We start from the raw sequence: 25714 nt of genomic DNA on the forward strand, positions 1-25714 counted from the left end.
CATCTCTCCCTTCCTAACCTTCTCTGCGACCTTTGCCCCTTTCCCAATTCTGGCAAGGGACTTTGACATGCAGCATTAACTGTTCCTTTCTCCCCGATACCTGCAGTGTTTTTCTAGCATTTTCTGTTATGTCAGATTTCCAGCATCTACAGTTCTTCACATCTGAATATCTAAACATCATTTACAAGGGGCAACTGTTCTTGATTAATGCCTCACCAATCATATAGACTAACTGTTGTGGACAAATGCATGCATTGCATCTCTGGCACATCCAGCAGTCCATGAAATGTTCAATGCAATTCTGTATGTTAATAGATTATCGTGGACTTACAAAAAAAAACCTAAGAAATCCACTGGGATTGGCTTCATGAAAAAGGTTGAGGAAAGAAGTGCCACCAGACATCAAACATGGTCACTGCCTAATCTAAAGAATGAGAGATAAATTCCACAGGGACCAATCTACCAGAAGACTTGTTTGGCTGATGACCCCAGTTCTAATTACAAATAGCAAAAGTACTTGGACACATGAACAAAACTCAACTATGGACCTGCAGAAGTACACATCTGTTTTGATGAAGTTGCCCCAAAATTGCAGATCAGTAGTTACTATCCCAGTACTTGACTTCATCAGAAGTATTTTGCCTCAAGATACATGGTTCTCAATCACATCTGGGGTCAACTGTCTTGGTCTAATTCAGACTTCAAACAGCATACCATATGCCAAGAATCCACTACCTTGTCTTGCAACCTGTCAGTCTTCTACTACCTATAACCACCAATAATTTCCAATTCCTCCACTCCAGATCTTTTTACTAGGAATAACTAGTTTTTATGTTGAATAAGTTCTCTCTCTTCCCTGGGCAACAACTTATCAGTCACTGCACTCTGATTCAATGCTATAAAACAAAGTTTCAACTGGGTAGCAGTGATCCCAGCCTACATATTTCTGAGCCTTGGACTATCAAGAGCAGGCACTTCAAAGCATTGGAGAGATAGTACAAATACCATCACTGTAAAATCTCTTGGCAGAATAAGCACACCACATCCTTTCCCATGCTGACACCTTCAGCAATGAGGGCCTAATTTCATTAAATTAATTTGTAAGGGCAGGTCAAATCAATTGCATCCCTGACATTCAACTTAAACAGATATTACTCTGAGGTCTAGTATGGGAAGACATCATCAGAGGAAAAGATTCAATATTATCAAAATCTCTGAAATTCTGCAATTGCTCCACTAACTCCACAGACCTTAACCCATGATCATTCAAAGTGGAGAAACAGCACTGGAGGTGGTACAGGTACTGACAAACTTGAACGGAGGAACTACAGAAGCTCAACACAAGCAGCAATAGGTGTCCTCCACCTCTCAAACAACCCACCTACCCACAATTCCTTCTGGATTCCTCCTGGCCCACCTATTTGCAAAATCTGTAAGGCCTACATTGGCTTCACTGGTCATCTAAAAAACTGAGATGGAAACAAGTAATCTAAAAACTGAAATAGGAACAATCAGGGAAAAGGATACCTCAGCCAGAAGCAGGATTTGTTTCTTTAATTTTTTTTCCAATAAAATTACCACATTCTTCTTAACTTGACAGCACGTCCTCCCTGATTAATATTTCCCTGAAGGACAATTCTCTCATTCCAGGAATCAATCAAGCCAACCTTCAATACTCTATTGCAAGTATATCCTTTCATGGGTAGGGAGATCAGGCACATAATACAGGCTTATTTATATCTTTTTAATATTGTTTCTCAATATACAAAGTATGCACATACCTCCAACCTTCATGGTTTCATTTGTTTGCACATAACCCATTTTATTTTACTAAATTCTACGTCATGAACATCTTCCCTAAGGGTCCATAACTGTTAAGATTAGAAATTCCCCTTTTGCGTTGCTCAATAGATACACGAAAGTCTGTTACCCCATTTGCCCCTCAATACATTGATCTAGAAAACCATTTCATACATGCTCTGTTAATTTGCCTAAATACTACTACTGCCCAGTTGGTTTGTTCAGTCTACATACAGAACTTGTCAATGATTATTGTGTTACCCCTGTTTCATGCATCTCCCATTTCTACAATGCCCTACATTACCACTACTGCTAGGTATCCTACAAACAAAATACCACTAAACTCTTTTTTTTTTAAAAAAAGAGAAAATCTGCTGATGTGGGAAATCCAAGCAACACACACAAAATGGTGGAGGAACTCAGCAGGCCTAGCAGCATCCATGGAAAAAAATGCAGTTGACGTTTTGGGCCAAGACCCTTTAGCAGGACTTTTCTTCCATAAATGCTGCCTGGCCTGCTGAGTTCCTCCAGTGCTGCGTGTTACCACTAAACTCTTACTCACTACCTCATTTTCTGAGCTATGATCCTTCCTCTCTACTGTCTTTTTCGCATTTTACGCCAGTAGGGCCACTATCAACTCGATTACAAATTTTGCATGCTCGGATAAAAGAAACATTAAATGTTTGCCTTTGTTTGCTGCTCTGACTTGGAAGTATCCCATGTTTGTATGCTAGGCCGCTTTCTGATATTCTGTTATCAATATCCATTTCATTATCCTGCCCTATTACCTCATATTTAGTCTTTAAATTTTCAGTTTCTCCTTACCAGAACTCTCCTCCAACTATGCAGTTTAAAACCTAAAACCATGTTATTTTATTTGTTGGTCCTAACCTAGTTCAAGTGAAGACTACCTTAACAGGTAATTGAACTAGGCTTGTGCATCTGCTTCCAACGTTCATGGTATTTAATCCTGAGCATTTCAGAAGTTAGATTTTATAACAATTAGTTCCATTTGCAAGAAGTGCGTTAAATGAACAGTAAAAATGTTTTAAACACGCAAGCTTATTTTACATTTCTAATTTGGCTTAATGTTTAATATCATTACTGCTGTGAAATAGTGTTTATAAAGTTATAAAGGAACTACCACATGTATCAAGTAGTTAAATGGGATAATGTCATGAAATACAACACGATTGTCAATGAAATGAAAAATGATACTAACTGCAGAGAATGTGTGGATTGTGGTTATCTTACAATTAAAGGAAACACCCGGAGGTTGGAGCAGAACGTTTATCGTGTACAGTGCAGATGAATAGATCTACTTGACATGTAGTCACCTGGAAACAATGAACACGTTCACATGCACAGGATTAGTCAAGATGAACAAGCCCGCAAAATTGACCAATCATATGATGTTACAAAGTGGATAGACCAGGTTACATTCCACACAGCACAAAAATCAGGCCAGCTACAAGCTGAGTTGGAACCATGTTAAGTTTGAAGCAGACAGATACAGGCACAAACATTAAATTAATTCAATCACAAAGTTACTTTGACCGAACTCAATATAATTGCCAAAAAATATTAATTCAACAAGAAATACACTGAGGAATGATTTTAAAGATGGTAAATTTTGCAAAATAATAATGGTCAAAGGAAAGAACAAGAGGAAAACATCACTGAATAAGTACTATTAAATTGGAGCAGACCTGATGGGTTGAATGGCCTAATGTCTTATGGTCTCATTGGAGTAAGGTGCACATTGGTAACAAGTGCAGGACTTATAATACATAGGATTATAGGGTTGAATTATTAAGGATAATTGATGAACTAACACTAAAAATAATGGAAAAATGGTATAAAAAATGGAGTATGAGAGAGAAAATGTTTACCAGAAAAGAGAATCTGCAGTCAACCGAACACACAGGAAGAGAGCATACCACAGAGGGCAAGTTTACGTTTTCAAGGAAGACAGTGATGATAATCATTGATAATTATTTTCTGCGCTGGATGCAACTTATTAAATAAGTTTATTGCACTTATTAATAGTATTTCTGTATGTCTCCCCTCACAGTCCTCAGCAGCCCTGTGTCCACCGTGGAGAACTTCAGGTTCCTGGGAACCACCATCTCTCAGGATCTGAAGTGGGAGCAGAACATCAGCTCCATCCTGAAGAAGGCCCAGCAGCGGATGTATTTCCTGCAGCTCTTGAGGAAATACGGTCTGCCTCAGGAATTGCTGCTGCAGTTCTACACTGTAGTCATTGAGTCTGTCCTGTGCACCTCCATCATTGTGTGGTTTGGAGCCGCCACCAAGCAGGATAGAACCAGACTACAGCGCACAGTGAGGACTGCCGAGCGCATCATTGGAGCCTCCCTGCCCTCTATTGTGGACTTGTACTGTTCCAGGTTGAAGAAGAGGGCGGGGAACATCATAAAGGACTCCTCCCATCCTGCTGTTTGATCTGCTTCCGTCTGGTAGGCGCTTCAGATCCCTCCAGACTAAGACTAATAGGGACTGGAGAAGTTTTTTCCCTACTGCGGTCACTTTGCTGAACAGTTAACTGCCGGTTAACTGTCGGCTAACTATTACTTGGATTGCACTACCTGTATGTATAATCTATATTTTCATTTATATTTATCATTATTATTGTTATGAGCAGAGAGACAACATCTGCCGGAAGTAAATTCCTTGTATGTGCATAGGTACTTGGCGATTAAAGTCTGATTCTGATTCTGAGTAGTTTGTTGTAGGCTAAACTAAATTGGTAAAATGGCAAGTATTACACCCATTTTTTGCTTTCTACTTGCTTTTATCCAGAGACCTGTTTGTTGCAGTTTGTATATTAAATATTCCCATCTTTTACCATCACATCAGTCTTTGCTGCCCCTGTGGAACACCAATAATTACTGGTATTTATTCAGAAAGGACTCTCTTTATTCCCACTCTTTGCCTCCTGCCATTCAACCAATGTTCTATCCATGCTCGCATCTTTCCTGCAATTCTATGGGCTCTTATTTTGTTAAGCAGCCTCACATGCGGCATCTTGTCAAAGGTCTTCTGAAATAGTATACAACATCCATCGATTCTCCTTTGTCTATCCTGCTTATTATAATAATAATCATAAATTAAAAAGTAAAGCAGAAATGGTTGGCTACATTGTAAAGATGAATACATTAGATTGCACAAAAATTAGCCAATGAAAAGCAAGCGCCAGTTTTACTGAGTGTATTGGGTGGAAAGGCATACAGCTTGCAGAAGTTTGACTGCTCCAACCAAGCTAGCTGAAATGAGTGTTGTTGGTATTATGAATGTAACAGCATTTCAAAGATAGATATCTGCAGGCTTCAGTTCACTAACTAAAAACTTCTCAAGGACGGTGATCCAGAACACTTAATCAGTGACACCGGACCACAGTTACGGAACAGTTTCAGTCATTCCTGAAAATGAATGGAGTAAGACATACTACATCTACAACATACCACAAAAAAATACCACAAATGGCTTGTCCAGAGACTAAAGAATGTACTGCAAGCCATGTGAGCAGAACACACTACACTAACACTGAATCAGAAGCTTGCTAATTTCTTCCTTGCACATCTCAAAGTAGTATAGTCTACAATCAACAACTCACCAGCTATGCTGTTTCTAGGCTGTCCCTTCTGTTCATATTTGGATCTCCTCAAACAATGAGGTTTGATGTTTCACTCCTGGACAAATGGTCCTGGCAAGGGACTACAGAGGTGATCAAAAGCCGGTACAGAAAGATTAAGCACAGAACTTGATCACCCTCCTACACAGAGATTGTGCCTGATGTTATCTACGGATGACACATCGATTAGTTGAAAAGAACAGAGTCAATTATTAGAGGAAAAACTGCCTCTAATAGCTTTATAGACTTATATCAGATCACTCTTCAGCCTCCAGGAAAATCAAACCCACTGTATCCAAACTCTTTCAGAGCCGTCAGAACCACTTTGTGTGGTCCCAGAGCCAACTCATACTCAAACCTGAGACTCTTTCACAGACACAAGAGTGAAATTCTCCACAGCGACTAAAATCTTTATGTCTGAATGGGACAATTTTGAATTGAATTGATTTCTTACATCCTTCACATACATGAGTAAAAATCTTTACGTTACATCTCTGTCTGAATATGCAGTGTCCAAATTATAGTAATTTACAATAAATCGTATGTACAGTAAGATACACAACAGAAGTCAATATAGCTTAGAAATACAATTGTGTCAGCATGAATTAATCAGTTTGATGGCCTGGCGGAAGAAGCTGTCCCAGAGCCTGTTGATCCTGATTTCAATGCTGTAGTACTGTTTCCCAGATGGTAGCAGCTGGAACAGTTTGTGGTTGGATTGACCCAGGACCCCAATAATCCTTTGGGCCCTTTTACACACCTGTCACTGTAAATGTCCTGAATAGTGGGAAGTTCACATCCACAGATGTGCTGGGAGGTCTGCACCACTCTCTACTGATTGAGGGAAATACAGTTCCCTTACCAGGCAGTGATATAGCCAATTATGATGCTCTCAGATGTATCCCTGTAGAAAGTCCTTAGGATTTGGGGACTCATGCCAAACTTCTTCAACCATCTGAGGTGAAATTGGCACTGTTGTGCTTTTTTTTTTTAAAAAAAAACCAAACAGCCAGTATGTACAGACCAAGTGAAAGACTTGGTGATACATATACTGAGGAACTTAAAGCTGTTTACCCTCTCAACCCGATCCATTGATGTCAAGAGGGGTGAGCCTGTCTGTTCCTCCTGTACTCCACAACCAGCTCCTTTTTGTGACATTGAGGGAGAGGTTATTTCTTGAGACCACCATGTCAGGGTGAGGACTTCTCTGTTGGTTGTCTCATTATTATTTGAGATTAGGCCAATCAATGTAGTATCATCCGCAAATTTAATTAACAGAATGAAGTTGTGGGTGGTGACACAGTCATGGGTGCAGAGAAAATAAAGGAGGGGGCTTAGGACACAGCCCTGGGGGGTTTCCTGTGTTGATGATCAGAGGGGAGGGAGCCCACTCTGACCACCTGACAGTAAGTCCAGGACTCACCTGCACAAGGCAGGGTGAAGGCCAAGGTCTCTGAGCTTCCTGTCAAGCCTACTATGCTGTTGATGTCTATATAGTATTTTGTATTGTAGTGTCTGTGCGTGTGTGTGTTTATAAAACTTAACACCTACCATGTGAAAAGGATTAACTATTTACTCTATCTATGCCTCTAATAGCTTTATAGACTTTTATCAGATCACTCTTCAGCCTCCAGGAAAATCTAGCCCATTATATCCAAACTCTTCCAATGCCTTTGTCCAATATTCCTTCAAATTTGTTTGATATTAATCTACTAGTTAGTTGGCAGCAGAAAGAATAGTCCCAATGTTGTTTCTTAACACTAAGCAGATGGATTCTTGGTCCTGATTGTTTCAGGATATACTTTTTCTGCACCTTACATTGTTTTTCTTGATCCTGTCACTTTCCCATCTTTATTCCCTTAAATAATTCACAATATATTTCTAATAAACTAAACTGTAAAGAGAGGTTAGACATTCTGAATTGTATTCAGAAGAATTTTCTTTAGATGTTTCTCATCCAACAAGGAAGGCAGCATTGCTTGGCTGGGCTTCAGGCAATGAGCCAGTGGTGCCAAAAAGGTTGTGAACCCTGTAGAATTTTCCCTATTTCTGCATAAATAAGACCTAAAACTAGATAAAGAGAACCTAAGTAAATAAATAACACAAACCATAATATTGTTCATTTATTTATTAAAAAATTCCAATATTACATGTATTTGTTGGTAAAAATATGTAAACTTCTGGGTATTGCCTTCTACAAAAGCTTATTTGGAGTCAGGTGTTCCAATCAATGAGATGAGATTGGAGGTGGGGGTTGTAGAGTTGCCCTGCTCTATAAAAAGAGAGACACACAAAGTCAGGTTATTGAGAGCCTGCATTGACCAAAACAACATTTGGAGAATTGTAGAGCCACATGAAATTACAAAAGTCTACAAGAGCATTTCTAAAGACCTGAGTGCTAATCAGTCCACAGTAAGAGAAACTGTTCACAAATGGAGGAAATTCAGTACTGTTGCTACTCTCCCTAGGACTGGGTGCCCTGCAAAGATCACACTAACAGCACAACACGCAATGCTGAAGGAGGTGAAAAAGAACCCAGAGGTAACAGCAAAAGACCTGCAGAAATCACTAGAACTTGTTAAAGTCTCTGCTCATGCGCAAGAAAAACACAACTGGAATGGTGTTCATGGAAGTTAACCACAGATGACACCACTGCTTTCCAAAAAAAACATTGTTGCATGTCTCAAGATTGCAAAAGACCACTTGGATATTCTACTACACTTTTGGGACAATGTTCGTGGACAGATGAGACAAAAGTTGAACTTTCTGGCAGAAACGTACATTGCAATGTTTGGAGGAAAAAGGGCATGCCAATTAATAGCAAAACCTCATTCCAACTGTGATGCATGGTGTAAGCAGCATCACGGTTTGGGGGCTGCTTTGCTGCCTCAGGGCTTGGACAGCTTGCAATTGTTGAGGGAACAATTAATTCAAACTTGTATCAAGACATTTTACAAGAGAATGTCAGGGTAGCATTACGCCACCTGAAGCTTAATAGAAATTGGATAGTGTAACAGGACAATAATCTGAAAGACAAGAGAAAATCAACAACAGAATGGTTTAAACAGAAGGAAATTAGTGTTTTGGAATGGGGGTGTCAAAGTCCTGACCTTAATCCTACAGAAATGCTGTGTAAGGACTTGAAACAAGCAGCTCACGCAAAGAAGCCCACCAACATCTCAGAGTTGAAGCAATTTTGTAAGGAGGAATGGCCTAAAATTCCTCCAAGCAGATATGCAGAACTGATAAACAGTTACTGAAACCATTTAGTTAAGGCTATTGCTGTCCAGTGACTGAAAGCAAAGGTTCACTTTTTTCCCCCAACAAATACATGTAATATTGGATCATTTTTCTCAATAAATAAATAAATGAACACGTATAATCTTTTTATGTTATTTAACTGGGTTCTTTTTAATCTATTTTTAGGACTTACATGAAGATCTGATCACATTTTGGTCATATTTATGTAGAAATAGAGAACATTCTACAAGGTTCACAAACTTCCCAGCACCGTTGTATATGTTTCTTATCCAATAAAGAAAGCAACATTGTTGGATTAGGTATCTGAGCCAGGGTAAAAGGAGAAAGTGGGGGAACAATTAGTATAGAACAATCATAATATCACAGGATATAGAATAACTATGCAAAATAATAAGTCAATTAAAGAGCAGAAATTTTAACAAGATGAGAAATCTCACTTAAGTGAACTGTAATTTTAAAAAATGGAAAGTTTTTACAAGTGTAAATGCTTTATATACAGGTCAGGACACATTCCCATAATGGATAAGGACAGAGAAAGAACTCCCTGGATGGCAAGTCAAAATAGAGAACAGAACAATGCATTAACAAAAGCCAAAATCAGATTGATTACAGAAAGTGCAAAGGAATGTTAAGGAAAATTGAGGGAGACAGTGCATGAATGGTGACAAACATTAAAATGAATCACAAAATATTGTAGAGATACAACATAAAAATAAAACCAGATGCAAAGAGCACAAGTTATTCAAGAACTTGCTTTATCAAAGGCATGTTATATTTTTCACTGCTATCATGACTTAACCACCCTGATGAGAATCAAGAATGCAGGAAAACATGAAGGAGATAGAGACAGTTAATGCCCACTGGAAAGAACATTCTGAATAATTTCTCAGCAGTTACACATATTCGTGACTCCATTCCACAGCAACCTATTGGATTCCAGTTTTACCACCACCATTGGGGAAAGCTATATCAATGTTCAAGTTCAGACCAATTAACGGTCTCCTCTCTCAAAGCAGAGCTTATCAGAAAACACCAGAGGCTGTAACCTTCACTATCTTTAAGAAACTTATCAACCAGGGAGGGTTCCCCTTTGTCTGCTACTGGGTATGGCATCTTCAGGGTTCCCAACTGTCACCTCTCAATGACGGTATTTTACTCCCTGAATTGCAGCATGGATTTCATTCAGTCAGAGGCACAATGAACATAATTTTCACTGTACAAAAAAAAAATCAAGTGATCAATGGTACACAGCCTTCTCTGATCTCACAATAGCTTCTGCCTCTCAATAAAAAAGGCTGCCTTCAGATTTGCACTGAATCTACAACTGCTACATGATGGCACATAAGCTGTGATGTTACCAAGCAAGCCTGTAACACAATATAATTCAGGGTGGTGATGAACAAGGTTGTGTCACTGGCCCCTGCTGCTTCTCTCAATATTTACCACAATTCTGTACATCCCTCTGACAAGATTCCCACGGGAGTAGACACAATTAAAGAATAAATGAGAAACTGTTCAACATGTCACTTCTAGTCCAAAACCAAGGTCATTCAAATCTCAGTCATAGCTGGAGAATACATAATAATGTCTGTGTGCGTATAATTGGAGGCCAAATTATACGTCAATGTCGACATATTTACAGAAGCACATGAAGGAATATGCCTTGTTTAAACACCAGCAAAACAAGATCTCCTAACTTGCACAACTTTACATCTCAACAGCAAAATTCATGAACATTTTTGGAAAACTTAGACCAGCCTCACATTCCTCATCACCTTTCTTGCAAGTAGCAGTGACTATTTGGCAAAAGCAGATATTTTAAGATGAAATATACTACTGGCTTCATTGCACCAGACAAATGTTTAGCTGGCTTCATAAAATTGTGTAGATGTGGACCTCAAATCCAACATGATGCTCATAATCTGTCAGATGGACATGACCCTTGTGTGCTTCAGTGACATGTGACTGGTGAGGTACTCTTCAATGTCATTTCCACAATTTACTTTATGGCTAAACAAATCACTAACATCCTCTCCCAGCTCATAAACTATGGTATCAAGGCCCATACAAGATTGAGTCAAGATTCACTATGAATAGCACATGTAACATGTGGCGAAGATTGCATACTATTGCAGACTTCAAAGCCAAATGTAGTGGTGTTGCCAACATCGCGGCCTCTCTCTTAGATTAACTCAATTGCTTTTACACTCAGTTCGATGTCGCCAACTCTGAGCCTCCGGGGAAAGCCACTGCTACAACCTGGTCATCTCTGAGGCTGAGATAATGCACTAATTTGAATCATGGATGACTATTATTAGCCAACTATCATTATTGAGTGGCTATGAAAAAATATCTTCACACTATGAACATGACTGATTCCACCGAGTGGACAGTCACAAGGCTGTGGGACTGGACGACATCCCAGGGTGAGTACTCAGGATGTGCACAGCACAACAGACATTTTTAATCTCTCCCTCTCCCAGTGTAGAGTGCCCTCCTGTTTCAAATTATCCACCATTGTCCCTGTACCAAAACAGACCAAGGTAATATGCCTGAATGACTGGCGTCCTGTTGCACTCACCTCAATCATAAGCAAATGCTTTGAGAGATTCGTCAAGGACTACATCTACAGCATGCTACCACCGAAACTGGACCCCTACAACTTGCCAACCAATCGACAGATGATGCAATAGCCATTACTCTACATACTGTCCTTACACATCTGGAGGAGGATGCTCATGTGAGAATGCTGTTCTTGGAGTACAGTTCAGCATTCAACACCATAATTCCCTCCAGGTTCAATAGGAATCTCACAGACTTTGACCTTGGCCTTGACCCTGCCAAGTGCAGTTGAATCCTGGACTTCTTGTCAGATTGTCAGCAGGTGGTAAGAGTGGGCTCTCTCACCTCCACCCCTCTGACTCTCAATACAGGTGTCCCTCAAGGTTGTGTTCTGTCCCCTCCTTTACTCCTTGTATAACCATGACCGTGTCGCCACCCACAGCTCTAATCTGCTAATTAAATTTGATGATGACACTACATTGATTGGCCTAATCTCAAACAATAATGAGGTGGCTGACAGAGAAGAATTCATCTCCCAGTGTCAAGTGGTGTCACGAAAACCTTTCCCACAATTTCGCAAAAATAAAGGAGCTGGTTGTGAATTACAGGAGGAATGCAAATGGGGTAACCCCTATTGACATCAACGGATCTGGGGTTGAGAGGGTAAACAGCTTTAAGTTCCTTGGCATCCACATTACTGAAGACCTCATGTGGTCTGTACACCCCAGCTATGTAGTGAAAAAGGCAAAACAGCACCTCTTTCACCTCAGACATTTGAAGAAATTTGGTATGGGCACGCAAATCCTAAGAACTTCCTACAGGGGTACAATTGAGAGCATCCTGATTGGTTACATCACTGCCTGGTATGGGAACCGTATCTCCCTTAATCGCAGGATTCTGCAGAGTGTGGTGTGGACAGCCCAGCGCATCTGTGGATGTGAGCTTCCCATTATTCAGGACATTTACAGTGACAGGTGTGTAAAAAGGGCCTGAAGGATCATTGGGGACCCATGTCACCCCAGCCATAATCTATTCCAGCTGCTACCATCTGGGAAATGGTACCGCAGCATTAAAGCCAGGACTAACAGGCTCTGGCACAGCTTCTTCCACCAGGCCATCAGACTGATTAACTCACACTGACTTGAGTGTATTTCTATGTTACAATGACTCTTCTATTTATTATAAATTATTAAAAATTACTATGATTGCATATTGCACATTCAAACGGAGACATAACGTAAAGATTTTTACTCCTCATGTATGTGAAGGATGTAAGAAATAAAGTCAATTCAATTTAAAGGATAGTCAAGTCACCTCCGATGAACTGGCTACATTAATTAGATGGCTGACATCACAGTGCTGAACAGGCATTACCATACAGACAGAAGAAATGATTCAAGGATGTTTTCAGTGCGTTGTTGGATGAGTATAATGTCTCCCCTAAATCCTTCACCCATGACTGGACAAAATGGTGGGGGTGCATTCAGGATTACACAGAACGTTCAGATTCCTGTGGCTGGAGCAAGCAATGTGAACAACAGGAGTACACCACCTGGTTACAAATTGACCTCTGTACCAACCTACATAAGCCATCATTACAGTTTTGACAACAATGCCCCTCAGAGAGTTCTCATGAAAAGACATGACAGCATCAACTACACGGCTCCACACATAAACCATTATTTCAAATTCTCATTTCTGCATTATTTGTGCACAATTATAATTTATAATTATAATATTAATGTATAATTTGTGTATTATACTGGGGTCATCAGGAAATTCTGATTGATACAAGGAGGTGTAAAATTCTTGAAAAGATTTGTTTTTATCATCATGATCAACCGTCATAGTTCCATCTCGTTTACGAATTTTAATAATCTGACGTTTAGCCAAAGCAGATTTCAATTGACTAGCCAATAGTTTACCAGATTTATAACCATGTATATAAAATTGACTCTTAGACAATTAGTTGATTTTCAATCGAGGATGTTAAAAGTAAACTATACTCCATTTGAAGTTCAACCCTCTTTTTATAAAGCTCCTGACTAGGAACAATAGAATATTTCTTGTCGATTGCTTTAATTATATCAACTAACATACAAAACTCTTTATTAATTCATTTTTTTCCACCCAGAAGAATATGAGATAATCTGCCCACGGATGTATGCTTTTAAAGTATCCTAAAGAACACCACTGGAAATTTCTTCCATAGAGTTTTTTGAAAAGAAATCAATCTGTTCCTTAATGAAATTCACAAAGTCTGAGTCCTGTAGTAATACAAAATTGAATCGCCATTGTCTAAAGCTAGAAGGTGTATCTATTAATTTAACAGAGAGTTTCAGGGGTGCATGGTCAGAGATGGCAATGGAAACGTAATTGCAGTCAGTGACAGAGGGAATTAAACAAGAGTCAATAAAAAAGTAGTCCATTCTAGAATAACTGTGGTATACATGGGAAAAGAATGAAAACTCTTTATCCACTGGATGCAAAAACCTCCAAATTTCTGAAATTCCAAATTCAGGCATAAAGGAATTAATAAGAGTAGCCGATTTATTCAGAAGTGCCTGATTAGACTTAGATCTATCCATTGAAGGATTTAAACAGTGATTAAAATCTCCACCCATTATCTACATGTAGTCATTTAAATTGGGAAGGGTTGTTAATAAGTGTTTAAAAAATTCAGGATAGTCAACATTTGGACCATAAACATTAACCATAACCACTTTTTTGTTACAGAGCCAGCAATTAACAAAAATCTACCATTCGGATCTGAAATTGTTTCGTAGTGAACAAATGAAATTGAAGAATCTATAAAAATAGAAACTCATTTCACTTTAGCCTGAGAATTCGAATGGTATTGATGGCCTTTCCAAAACCTTAAAAAACGCTTTCCTCTTTCCTCACATGGGTTTCTTGTGCAAAGATAATATGGACATTCATTCTATGCAATACTTTGAAAAAAAATTCCGTTTAATCGGATGGTTTAAACCGTTTATATTCCACAAAACAAAATTTAATAATCTTATCCATCATAGTAAAACCAGTAATATGGTACGTAAAAGGTTAACCAGAATACAAACTCATGAACCCGGAAGAGGAAGAAAGGTTCAAGGAGGAACTGGAAGTTACGACATATTGGACATTTCAGTAGTTTTAAAATAGTCCAGGTGATAAAATCTAATCTAAAAAAGACCCAGAAATAGGCCAGAGATTGGCCAAGAGATAAGCTAAAGCTAAATCTACCCCCATCTCTCCTGATGGCAGCCCAAAAGATAAAAGTTTTTAAAGAAAAGCCACCAATAATCCAAAAAATATATGAAGAAAATTATCAAAGCAGAACAAGAAAAAAAAACTACTGCGATTTAAAAAAAAATTAAAATCATAAAACAGGGTACTTTTTCTAGTATTTTAGCCAGTTCATGTTGTTCGTTATTTTCACGCATAAACAATTGAAAATGACAAAGCAAGAAACTAAAGTCTTATGGGAAGAAGAAAGCAGGATGACTTAAAATGTAAAAAAAAAGAGCAAATGCATCTCCTTTCAAAAAAAAATCGAACACCTAAACATCTACTAAATAGTTTCAAAAAATAAAAAAAAACACAGAAAAGTTAATCTAGAAATACTAAAAATACCTACAGTACAAACCAAAAAAGAGAACCCTCACATTCTAACTGACCAGATCAATAAATTGGCAAGTAGCTTAAAATTTTAAGTAAAAGCCAAAAAAAAGTGGCACCGTAATTAGGCTGTAGCGGAGGAAGTTTGTTGGTTGAAACATTTTTGAGCTTCATTTAATGACTTAAAGAGACAATGGGAATTATCAGAGAGGACAATTCTCAATTGAGCAGGGAACAGGAGGAATGGTCTGAGACCCATTCAGAAGAATTCTGACATCAGTGGCTTAAACGCCATTCATTTCTTCAACCTCAGGGCTGAAATCTTCAACGAAGAGGAATTTGAAACCTTTAAATTTGAACATGCCTTTCTGCCGAGCAAAGCATATCACACCTGCCTAACTATTTTTAAAAGCTGTTGTTGTATCTTTCTTAACTATTTCCTCCTGGAGCCTGATTCCACAGCACAAAAAAGGTTTTCCCTCAAATTCCTCTTCTTTTTCCCCTTCACCTTATACCTATGCCCTCTATTTCTTGATACCCCAACTCTGGGAAAATGACAGTGCATTCGCCCTTTCAATACCTCTCATGATCTCTCATGATTTTATACACCTCTGTAAGAATTACCTTTCAGTCTCCTACGCTCGAGTCCCAGTTCATCTAACACCTCCATGCAACTCAGTTTCTCAAGTCCTGGCAGCATCCTTGTAAATCTTCCCTGTGCTCTTAATAACATCTTTTTCTATAGCAGGGTGACCAAAACTGAATACAATAATCCAAGTGTGGCTCACCAGCATCCTATACAACCACACCATGACCTCCCAATTCAATGCTCTGGACTTATCTGCCAGTACTACTTACTTCGAGGGCTTCTTTGGTAATGGGATACTTCTCCAAACTGGAGATCACATCCAGCACCGCCACCATGTTACGGATCTAGAAGACAGACAAAACAAAAAAATCAATAGTGGCAATTGATATTAGTGCTCTAATTTCTCTAAGGTTGCTAAAGGGAGTAACCATAAAAGCAAACAAAATTGTATATGGTTGAGAACCTCTAGTTCCTGGGAGTAAACATCACAATAGTCTGTCCTGACCCAACCACATGGATGACATGGCCAAGTAAGTTCACTCAGGAGGCTAAAGAAACTTGTCACATCCCAAATGAGCCTCAGCAATTCGCATAGATGCACCAAAGAAAGCATTCCATCAGGACTCATCACAACTTTGGTATAGCAAATGCTCTGTCTGAGACTGTAAGAAACGGCAAAGTTGGGGACAGTTCAGCACATCACAGAAACCAGCTGCATTTCTGTGTACTCTATATCTCTTAGTGAAGCAGCCAACATAATCAAAAATACCTCCCATCCTGGACATTCTCTCCTCTTTCTCCTCCCATCAGGCAGAAGATATAGAAGCTTGAAAGCTTGTACCACCAGGCTCAGGGGCAACTTGTATTACTGTTTTAAGACTACTGAACATACTTAGTCTGATAACATGGATTCAGTACTTCACAGCTTACCTTGTTTATTTGTAATGCACTCTCTGCAGTTGTTAAAATTTATTCTGTACTGTTATTCTCTAACCTTGCTCCACTCAAAAAGCATTGTGTAATGATTTGATCTGTATGAACAGTATGCACTGTATGCAAGTTTTTCCAATGTATCTCAGTACATGGGACAATTATAAACCAATTCCAAATATTGTCTGCTTGCAGTCCACTTTCACCTTAATTGTAATGCTGTATTCTGCATTGCCTTTCACTAGTATAAACTTGACATACTGATACGATGAAATAACCTGTATGGATGACATCCAATGTTTCTTACAGTATCTCAGTACATGGAATAATAAACACACTTACCAAAATTAACATACAAATCAGAAAAGTTAACTGCTTGCCAGATTTCAAATCAAGTGTTCTTAATCAGAATGAAGTAAATTGACCACAGCTGAACTTCAATTATTGAGACCTGCTCTTTGCTAGAAGGCAGCAAAGCAGATAACAGGTTAATCAGAAATAAAGGTTCACTAATTTGAATCATGGATGACTATTATTAGCCAACTATCATTATTGAGTGGCTATGAAAAAATATCTTCACACTATGAACATGACTGATGTTTCAGAGGATTACCATGCAGCATGCATTCCTGTCAATTCCATTTTTGAATATTTTTTCCAATCATCTAGTAACTCAAATCAAGTAATTTAAGCAAAACAGCATGCATTTTTTCATTATTTGAATTAAGAAATTTTAAATTCAGAAGCTATACACAATTTATTTTTGTGTTCATATGACAATGTTGAATGTTCAATTAGTAATTCATTGTAAATTAAGTACAAGGTATAGGAAGAACAAACAGCATATATAACAAGTTTATTCTGTGCACATTGGCCAACATAAATGTTTATTCCAAAAATTTAGAAACTCATCAGGTTAATGTGCAAAGTAGTTACTGAAGCAGGCTTAGTCTTGAAGTTGTAAATACACTTTTTAATGATCTCAATGATAAACACCGAGGATGGGAAGGGAGACAAAGAAGTCAGAGTAGTCTGTCATATGCACACACTTCCTCAGGAGGAGGAAGCTACTGGCCTTAACGTCATCAAAGCCAACTAGAGCACTGAATGTACATTATTTCACAACTAGGCTGTTATTTCTAAAGTGGCTCCATTAATAAATATCCATATGGGTGTGATTTTCTTTCTATATTCAAGTACCAAAGCAGTCTAAATAAAACACTCAGTTTAAAAAAAACACAAGGAAAACTTTGATGATCTTGGTACTTGCAATTGTTTAATTTCCCCAAAGTAACTTAATACAAAAATAGCTGGCAGAGCATCTACACAATTATGTGAGGATAGATACTATGCAATGGTTTCTCAGAAATGTTAATAAAATCATTTTATGATTCAAATTTCATAAAGTGCCAGTTTCACAAGCATTGAAATACATAATTATTGAGAAGATACAACTGATCACCAAAATCTCACAAAATCCTTAAACACAACAATCACCAAATATAAAATGTGCATGCCAATGAATGGTGATCAGGAATGAAGGGTGGTGGTGGTATCACATCCCTCAGTTTAAATATCACAGAGCTGATCAGTCAAGAGGGCTAGGAAGGTGACAATGCACGAGGAAGCTAGAGAGATTCTGAAAATAGCACTAGAAGAGTCCCTGCCCTAACATTTCACGGCAAAAATCTGAGATATACAGAACAAGCCACCATGAAAAAGTCTTCCTTCATTAACAAAGATGTAGTGTAAGTTCAAACAATAAAAATGCCTAAATCCCTCAGAGGGATCTCTATATCACAGCATCTTAAAGTAATAGATATTATGACAAAATACACAGTTCTGTGCAATATTCAAATAAATTTATTCCACATGATATACCTGAACAGCTAATAAGTTGAATCATTACTGTAGGAAAGGTGATAAAATGGTTGCCAAGGTGATCCTGACTCTCCTATACCAACCGATAGAGGATGCTACATACATTGGATGAGAGAGAGATATTTGGGCATGGAACAGCAATGTATCTATCCATGAGGTCTCTTTAATTCATTCCCAGGGTGCTCTCCCTGGAACAATTATAGGTTGTGGTGAATGGTGTACATAAATGTTCTGTTTACTCAAGCTGCTGTGGGAAATCTGGAGATGCACGTCTCAACATGGTTTATCTTAGTCTCACTCTTTCACACACGTACAATAAAGGGCTCATGTGTTACCTATCAACTATGGAAAATTCTGTCCAAATTGCATTTTGTTAGTGTATTGTCCTGGGAGTAAAATGTTTATCTCCATTTTCCAAACCTGCATTTCAGATTGATTCTCCTTTTATTGTCTCATACCCATCATTATTCTATTCCATAACTAGTAAATGTTGCTGGGGTAACAAAAACGTTCACTATTGAACTCAGAGGATATTTTAATAAAGTAAGTTTGATATGATTTGATCATATCTAGAAATATGCCCTGCATCGGGTGAAATCACAGGCAACACTTTGCTTGGTGAGCTATGAATGCAGAGAATCAACCCAATATACCATAGTTGAGATTAATAATGGGCAATTAGTATACATGCCCTTGAATGCTGGGTATATATTAATGCCTGCTGAGATTAATATCCACCCTAGTATTAGGATAAATTTAACTGCTCTAAATTGCATTAATCATTCACAATACTTCAAAGGGTGTTAGAAGCAAATTTTTTAATGACTTGCTAAGTACTTAGAGAGGAAACAACAGCTCATTGAGAGAAAAAATATTATTTAATTACTTGAAGGGCTCTAAAAGCAGGCAAAAACTAATAGCAGCTTCCTATATTGAAGGTCAGAACTAAAGTCAGGTTGCTGGAGCTGTACCCCTTGCAGTGCCATTGTGTCACTCCATTTGCAGAGCTGAAAGGAAACCCCAGTGCATTTGGGGGGGGGGGGGGGATGGCGGCATGAGTATGCAAGTGGCTAACAAACAGAAAACGTGGTCAGGAGAAATTAGTCAGTTTCAGGTTGACAACTTCTGGTTACTTTTACTGTGAATGTAGCCAAATTTCCTAATGACAAATGATGAGAACAGAATCTGCAAAGAAATATAGATGGGCTGTGAAAGAACAAGAAATTGGTAAATAGAGCAAAATGTAATGCACCTCAATTTAGACAGAAGAATGAAAAAGCATAATTATTTATATGGACATTGACTACAAATTGGTGTTATATAAAAAGATCTGCAGTCTAGCACATGAAGCACAGTTTAAACATATGGCATACAATTCATAAAGTCAATGGTATGTTGTCCTTTATTGCAAGTAGGAAAGAGCCTAGGGTAGGTTCATTAAGTTAATTCTTGGATCAAAGGGATTGGGTTGATGATCATTGGAGGATAGAGAGTGAGAGGTGAAAATCAAAACAAAATTGCAGATGCTGGAAATCTAAAACAAACAAAAAAATACTGCTTATACCTAGCAGGACAGTCTACCTTAGCAGGAGTGACAGAGTGTTTCAGATTGAAGAAACAAAACTTAATTTGCAGGGAGGTTGGAGGAGGGGAAAGCAACCTTTTCTTTTCATCTTTTCTCTTCTGCCATTTAGGTTCCCAAATATTCTTTACAGGTGAAGCAGAGATTCTTCTAGATAGATGGATGCTTTATTGATTCCAAAGGAAATGACAGTGTAACATTACAAGTTCACAGATATACAATATTAGAAGAGAAGTAAGAAGAGTAAATAAAAATAAGTTAACTTAAACAGTCTAATAAGAGGGGGTCATCACTTCCCCAGCTATAGGTTGACTCATTATGGCCAAGGGTAAGAATGACCTCACATAGTGCTCTTTGGAGCAGTGTCATTTTCTTAATCTTATTACTAAAAGTGCTCCTCTTTTCAGCCAAGATGGCATGCACAGGGAGAGAAATATTGTCCAGAGTTGCCAGGATTTTTCCACAGGGTCCTTTGTTCTACCACAGCCTCCAGTTGTCCAGTTTGACTCCTATAACAGAGCCAGACTTTCTAATCAGTTTATTGAGGCTGTTGGCATCATCTGCATTGATGCCATTTCTATGCAGTGGTGTGCTGGGGCAGATTGTACTGGCGACAACAGACTGGTAGAATATGCACAGGAGAGGTCTGTGAAGCTGGCCATTCTTGTACACAGCCTCCGTGTTGGTGCTCCACTCAAGTTTGTCGTCCAGGTACACCCCCAGGTACTTGCAGATCCTCACCATCAACAGCAACAGGGAGCAGTGCAGGCTTGGTCTTCCTAAAGTCAATCACCATCTCCCTTTGTCTTACTGATATTGAACTGCATGTCTCAGCTTGCACTATTTGACAAAGTCCTCCACCAGGGTCCTGTATTCTTCCTCCTGTTCTCCCCTTATACACACAAACTACTGTTGAGTCATCAGAGAATTTCTGTAGATGACATGACTCAGTGTTGTATCTGAAGTTGAGGTATACTACAATGTTGTCTCCTCCACATTGGAAAAAAATCAACCAAAGTTTTGGCCATCACAATAGAAATATAATCCTGAGCTTCCCGTTACCTAATATTTTAATCCTCCATCCTACTTTCATTCTGACCAATTGGTTGTAACCACCTGTAGTAAGGCCCAATACAAGCTAGAGAAACAACACCATCTGGGCATGTTATAGCATTCTGGATTCTATACTGAATTCTAAAATTTCAGGTAGCACTATTTCTATTTATGTATCCATTGTCCATCTTTGACATTGCATCACATGATTTCAACCCCCTCCCCTTATTTTCTTTTCCTCCAAGAGTATAGGAAAATCTAACCTGTCAGATGTTTTCTCCATCTGCATTTCACAACTCCTACATTCTTTTAGAACAGAGAACATTACAGGCCCTTCAACCCATGATATTGTGTTGACATTTTAAGCTACTCTAAGATCAATCAAACCCTTCCCTCCTACATAATCCTCCATTTTTCTGTCATCCATGTACCTAGGAGTTTCTTAAATATACCTAATGCATCTGTGTCTACCATCACCCTTGCAGGACATTTCATACATCCACCATTCTTGTGTATAGAGCAGACATTTGCTTAGCCTTTCCTCCAGTATTAACATTATATAGCCCCTGTATTAGCCATCTCTGCCCTGAGAAAAAGTCCCCGCTATGCACACTATCTACACCTCTTATCATTTTGTATGCCTCTCAAGTCACCTCCCCTGCTCCTTTGTTCCAAAGAGAAAAGCCCAACTTATCCTCATAGGACATGCTTTCTAAACCAGGCTGCATCCTGGTACATCTCAGTCAGAATTAAACAGGCGTGGTCTAACCAGGATTTTAAAGAACTACAACATTACCTCGCAGCTCTTGAACTCAATCCACAGATTTATGAAGTTTAACACACCATACGCCTTCTTAACAGCCCTATCAACTTGCACAACTTTGAGGGACCTATGGATGTCAACCGCAAGATCCCTCTAAACTCCCACAGAATCAAGAATCCTGCCATTAGAGTAGGTTTGCACATCATTGTGGTCTGAAGGGCCTATACTGTGCTGTAGTTCTGCCTTCAAATTTAACCTTCAAAATGAATCACTTCACTCTGTTCCAGGTTGAACTCCATCTGCAACTTATCAGCCCAGCTTTGCATCTTGTCAAAGTCCCAATGCATCCTACAACAACTCTCCACAACTCCACTAAACTTTGTCTCATCTGCAAACTTACTAATCCACCCTTTCAGTTCCTTATCCATGTTATTAGTAAAATTCACAAACAGCAGGGGTCTCAAAACAAATCTCTATGGAACAACACTGGTCACCAACCTCCAAGCAGAATCCTCTCCATCTACTATCACCCCCTGACAGTTCTGTATCCACACAGCCAAGTTTCCCTGAATATCATGCTTTCTGAATGATTCTACCATGGGAAATTTCATCAAATGCCTCAGCATCACATCCACATCCACAAACACCACATCCACTGCTCTACCTTCATCAATGTGTTTTGTCATATAATCAAATAATTAAGTCAGGCTCATGAGGCATGACATGCCCCTCACAAAGACATGTTGACGATCCCTAATTAAACAATGCTTTTTCAAATACTTGTGAATCCTGTCTCTAAGAATCTTCTCCAATAATTTGCCCACTGAAGTAAGACTCGTTGGTCTATAATTCCCAGAGTTACCCCAAATCCCCTTTCTGAACAATGGAACAACATTTACCACCCTCCAATCATTTGGAACAGTGAGGATGCAAAGATCATTGCCAAAGACACGACAATCTCTTCCCATGATTCCTGCAGCAACCTGGGATATATCTGCCTGGCCTTGGGGGCTTATCTATCCTAATGTTTTTCCAAAGTTCTAGCATCAACATGTTCAGCTTCTTCCTAACTAACTTATAACTCTCTATAACCCCGTCTGGTCCTTGCTTCCTTAACCATAGCTTCTTTCTTCTTCCTGACTAGGTATTCCACATATCTTCATCAATCATGGTTACTTCATGCTACCTCTCTTTCCCTGCAACAAAGGGACAAACCTATCCAGAATGCCAGCAAGTGCTTCCTAAACAATCTCCATATTTCTGTTGTGTATTTCCCCAAGTACACTAGTTCCAATTTATGCTCCCCAGTTCCCACCTAACAGCAAAATTCCCCTTCCTCAATTAAATACTTTCTCACACCGTCTGCTCATTCCCCTCTAAGATTATAGTAAAGGTCAGGGAGATGTGGTCACGGTCTCCAAAGTCTCCCACTAAGAGATCTGACACCTGACCTGCCTCATTGCCTAGCACCAAATCCAATAGGTCTCTCCTTTTGTCAGCTTATCTACATATTGAGTCAGGAATCCTTCCTGGACACACCTACCAAATTTCATTCCATCCAAACCTTTTGCACCAAGAAGGTGCAAATCATTATTAGGGAATTTGAAGTCCCCTATGACAACAATTCCCATCTTTGCACCTTTCCAAAAACTGTCTTCCACCTGTTCCTCAGTGGTTGCTATTGGGAGGTCTATAGATCATTCCCAGTAGAGATTGTTGCATTCCTGTTTTTGACTTCCAAAACACACTCAGTAGACATTTCCTCCACAATGTCCTCCATTTCTGCAGCTGTGATACTATCCCTTGTTAGCAGTACTACCCCCACTCCAGCTCTCATCTGCCTCCCTGTCCCTTTGCAAACATCTAAACCACAGAACATTCTGCAGCCAATCCTGTCCTTGTGATAGTCAAGTCTCCATAATGGCCACAATGTCATTGTTCCATGTATTGACCCACGCTCTTAGTTAATTCCCATTGTTCCTGATACTTGGATTAAAATAGACACTTCAATCCTTCCCACTGACAGCAATTTTGCAGTATCAATTGCCTAACCTACCTCACAGGCTCTTGACTTGATATTTTGTGTACGTTCTTGCACTCTGTTCCTATTTGCTTGGTGACCAGTGGTGTTCCGCAGGGAATTGTTCTGGGACCTCTCCTCTTTATGATTTTTATAAATGACCTAGATGAAGAAGTAGAAGGATGGTTTTGCAAGTTTGGGGATGACACAAAGGTTGTGAGTGTTGTGGATAGTCTGGAAGGTTGTCAGAGGTTACAGCAGGACATCGAAAGAATGCAGAACTGGGCTGAGAAGTGGCAGATGGACTTCAACCCAGATAAATGTGAGGTGGTTCATTTTGGTAGGCCCAATTTGAAGACAGAATATAAAATAAATGGTAAGATCTTGGCAACGTAGAGGATCTGACAGATCTTGGGGTCTGCGTCAATAAGACACTCAAAGCTGCTGCACAGGTTGATAGTGTTGTTAAGGTGATGTATGGTGTATTGGCATTCATCAACCGTGGGACTGAGTTCAAGAGCCGTGAAGTAATGTTACAGCTGTACAAGACCTTGGTCAGACCCCACTTGGAGCAATGTGTTCATTTCTGGTCCCCTCACTACAGGAAGGATATGGATACTATAGACAGAGTGCAGAGGAGATTTACAAGGATGTTGCCTGGATTGGAGAGCACGCCTTATGAGAATAGATTGAGTGAACTCAGTCTTTTCTCCTGGAGTGACGGAAGATGACAGGTGACCTCACAGAGCTGTATAAGATGATGAGAGGCATTGATCGTGTGGATAGCCAGAGGGTTTTTCCCCAGGGGTGAAATGGCTAACATGAGGGGGCATAGTTTTAAGGTGCTTGGAAACAGATAGAGGGGATTGTCAGGGGCAAGTTTTCACACAGAGAGTGGTGAGTGTGTGGAATGCACTGTCAGCTATGGTGGAGGAGGTGGATACAATAGGGTCCTGTAAGAGACTCCTAGATAGGTACATGGAGCTTAGAAAAATAGAGGGCTGTGCGGTAGGGTAATTCTAGGCAGTTTCTAGAGTAGGTTACATGGTCGGCACAACATTGTGAACCTAAGGGCCTGTAATGTTCTATGAGGAAGAGATATTATTTCAGATCTCCACTGACAGTGGGCTATTGATGAGGGGGCAATGTGCTAGAAAAATTCTAGGCAGTCTCTAAAGTAACATGGTCAGCACAACATTGTTGTGGGCCTGTAATGTGCTATAAATTCCTATGTTTTATGTTCTGATAAAAGAGTTTTTGAACTGAAACCTTAACACTGTTTCTCTTCCCATAGATGTGGCTTGCTCTGCTGAGTACTTCCAACATTTTGCTACTTTGACTTAAGAATGAGAGGTGATCTTAATGAAACAAGGACATGGATCCTTAAGGTTGTCATAGATGGGGAGAGGTAGTGGGGGTAAACTCCCACTACCTATTATATACTCCCAATGGTGTGGAGCTCTAATAGCCTCTGAGAACCAAGTCCATTTCCTGGCCTTCATGTGCAGCTTAGTTACTAAACCCAGTGGAATTGTTTCCACTAACAGGCAAAGGGGCAAATGCAGGTAACCGGCACATCAAAACCAGACACTTCAGGTAGATGGGGCTTGTCAGCCCTGGTTGTCAGCTCTTCTAGAAGAAAAACTCCGATTTCAAAGCTCTGCTGCCTGGCGGCTATACCCACTCACATGCAAGGCTTTGGGAGTAAACCCTGAGGTAATAATATCCAGAGTTGGAGTCCCCTAAGTCAGTCCAACACAAGACCATAAGACATAAAAGGAGAATTAGGTCATTCAGCCTATCAAGTCCACTCTGCCGTTTCATCACGGCTGATCCCGGAACCCATTCAACCCATACACCTGCCCTCTCACCATATCCCTTGATGCCCGATCAATCAAGAATCCATCAACCTCCTCTTTGAATATACCCATGACTTGGCCTCCACCACAGTCTATGGCTGTGCATTCCAGATTTGCCACTCTGACTAAAAAAAATCAATACTT

The 25714-nt window shown here is 39.4% G+C and overlaps 1 protein-coding gene across 4 annotated transcripts in view; it reads right to left on the bottom strand.

The window, feature by feature from the left end:
* crsp7 (cofactor required for Sp1 transcriptional activation, subunit 7) overlaps nt 1–25714 on the bottom strand; it is a 136357-nt gene that overhangs the window by 24289 nt on the left and 86354 nt on the right. For 3 of the 4 annotated variants that reach the window (XM_073068856.1, XM_073068858.1, XM_073068859.1), the window contains exon 2: nt 15752–15826. In XM_073068856.1, coding sequence (XP_072924957.1) covers nt 15752–15826 — 75 coding nt within the window. Of the gene's footprint in view, nt 1–15751; nt 15827–23747; nt 23796–25714 lie in introns of those variants that run through there. The other variant, XM_073068857.1, reaches the window with a different exon arrangement.

Source organism: Hemitrygon akajei, chromosome 16 (assembly GCF_048418815.1).
Source record: "Hemitrygon akajei chromosome 16, sHemAka1.3, whole genome shotgun sequence".
NCBI classification, from domain to species: domain Eukaryota; kingdom Metazoa; phylum Chordata; class Chondrichthyes; order Myliobatiformes; family Dasyatidae; genus Hemitrygon; species Hemitrygon akajei.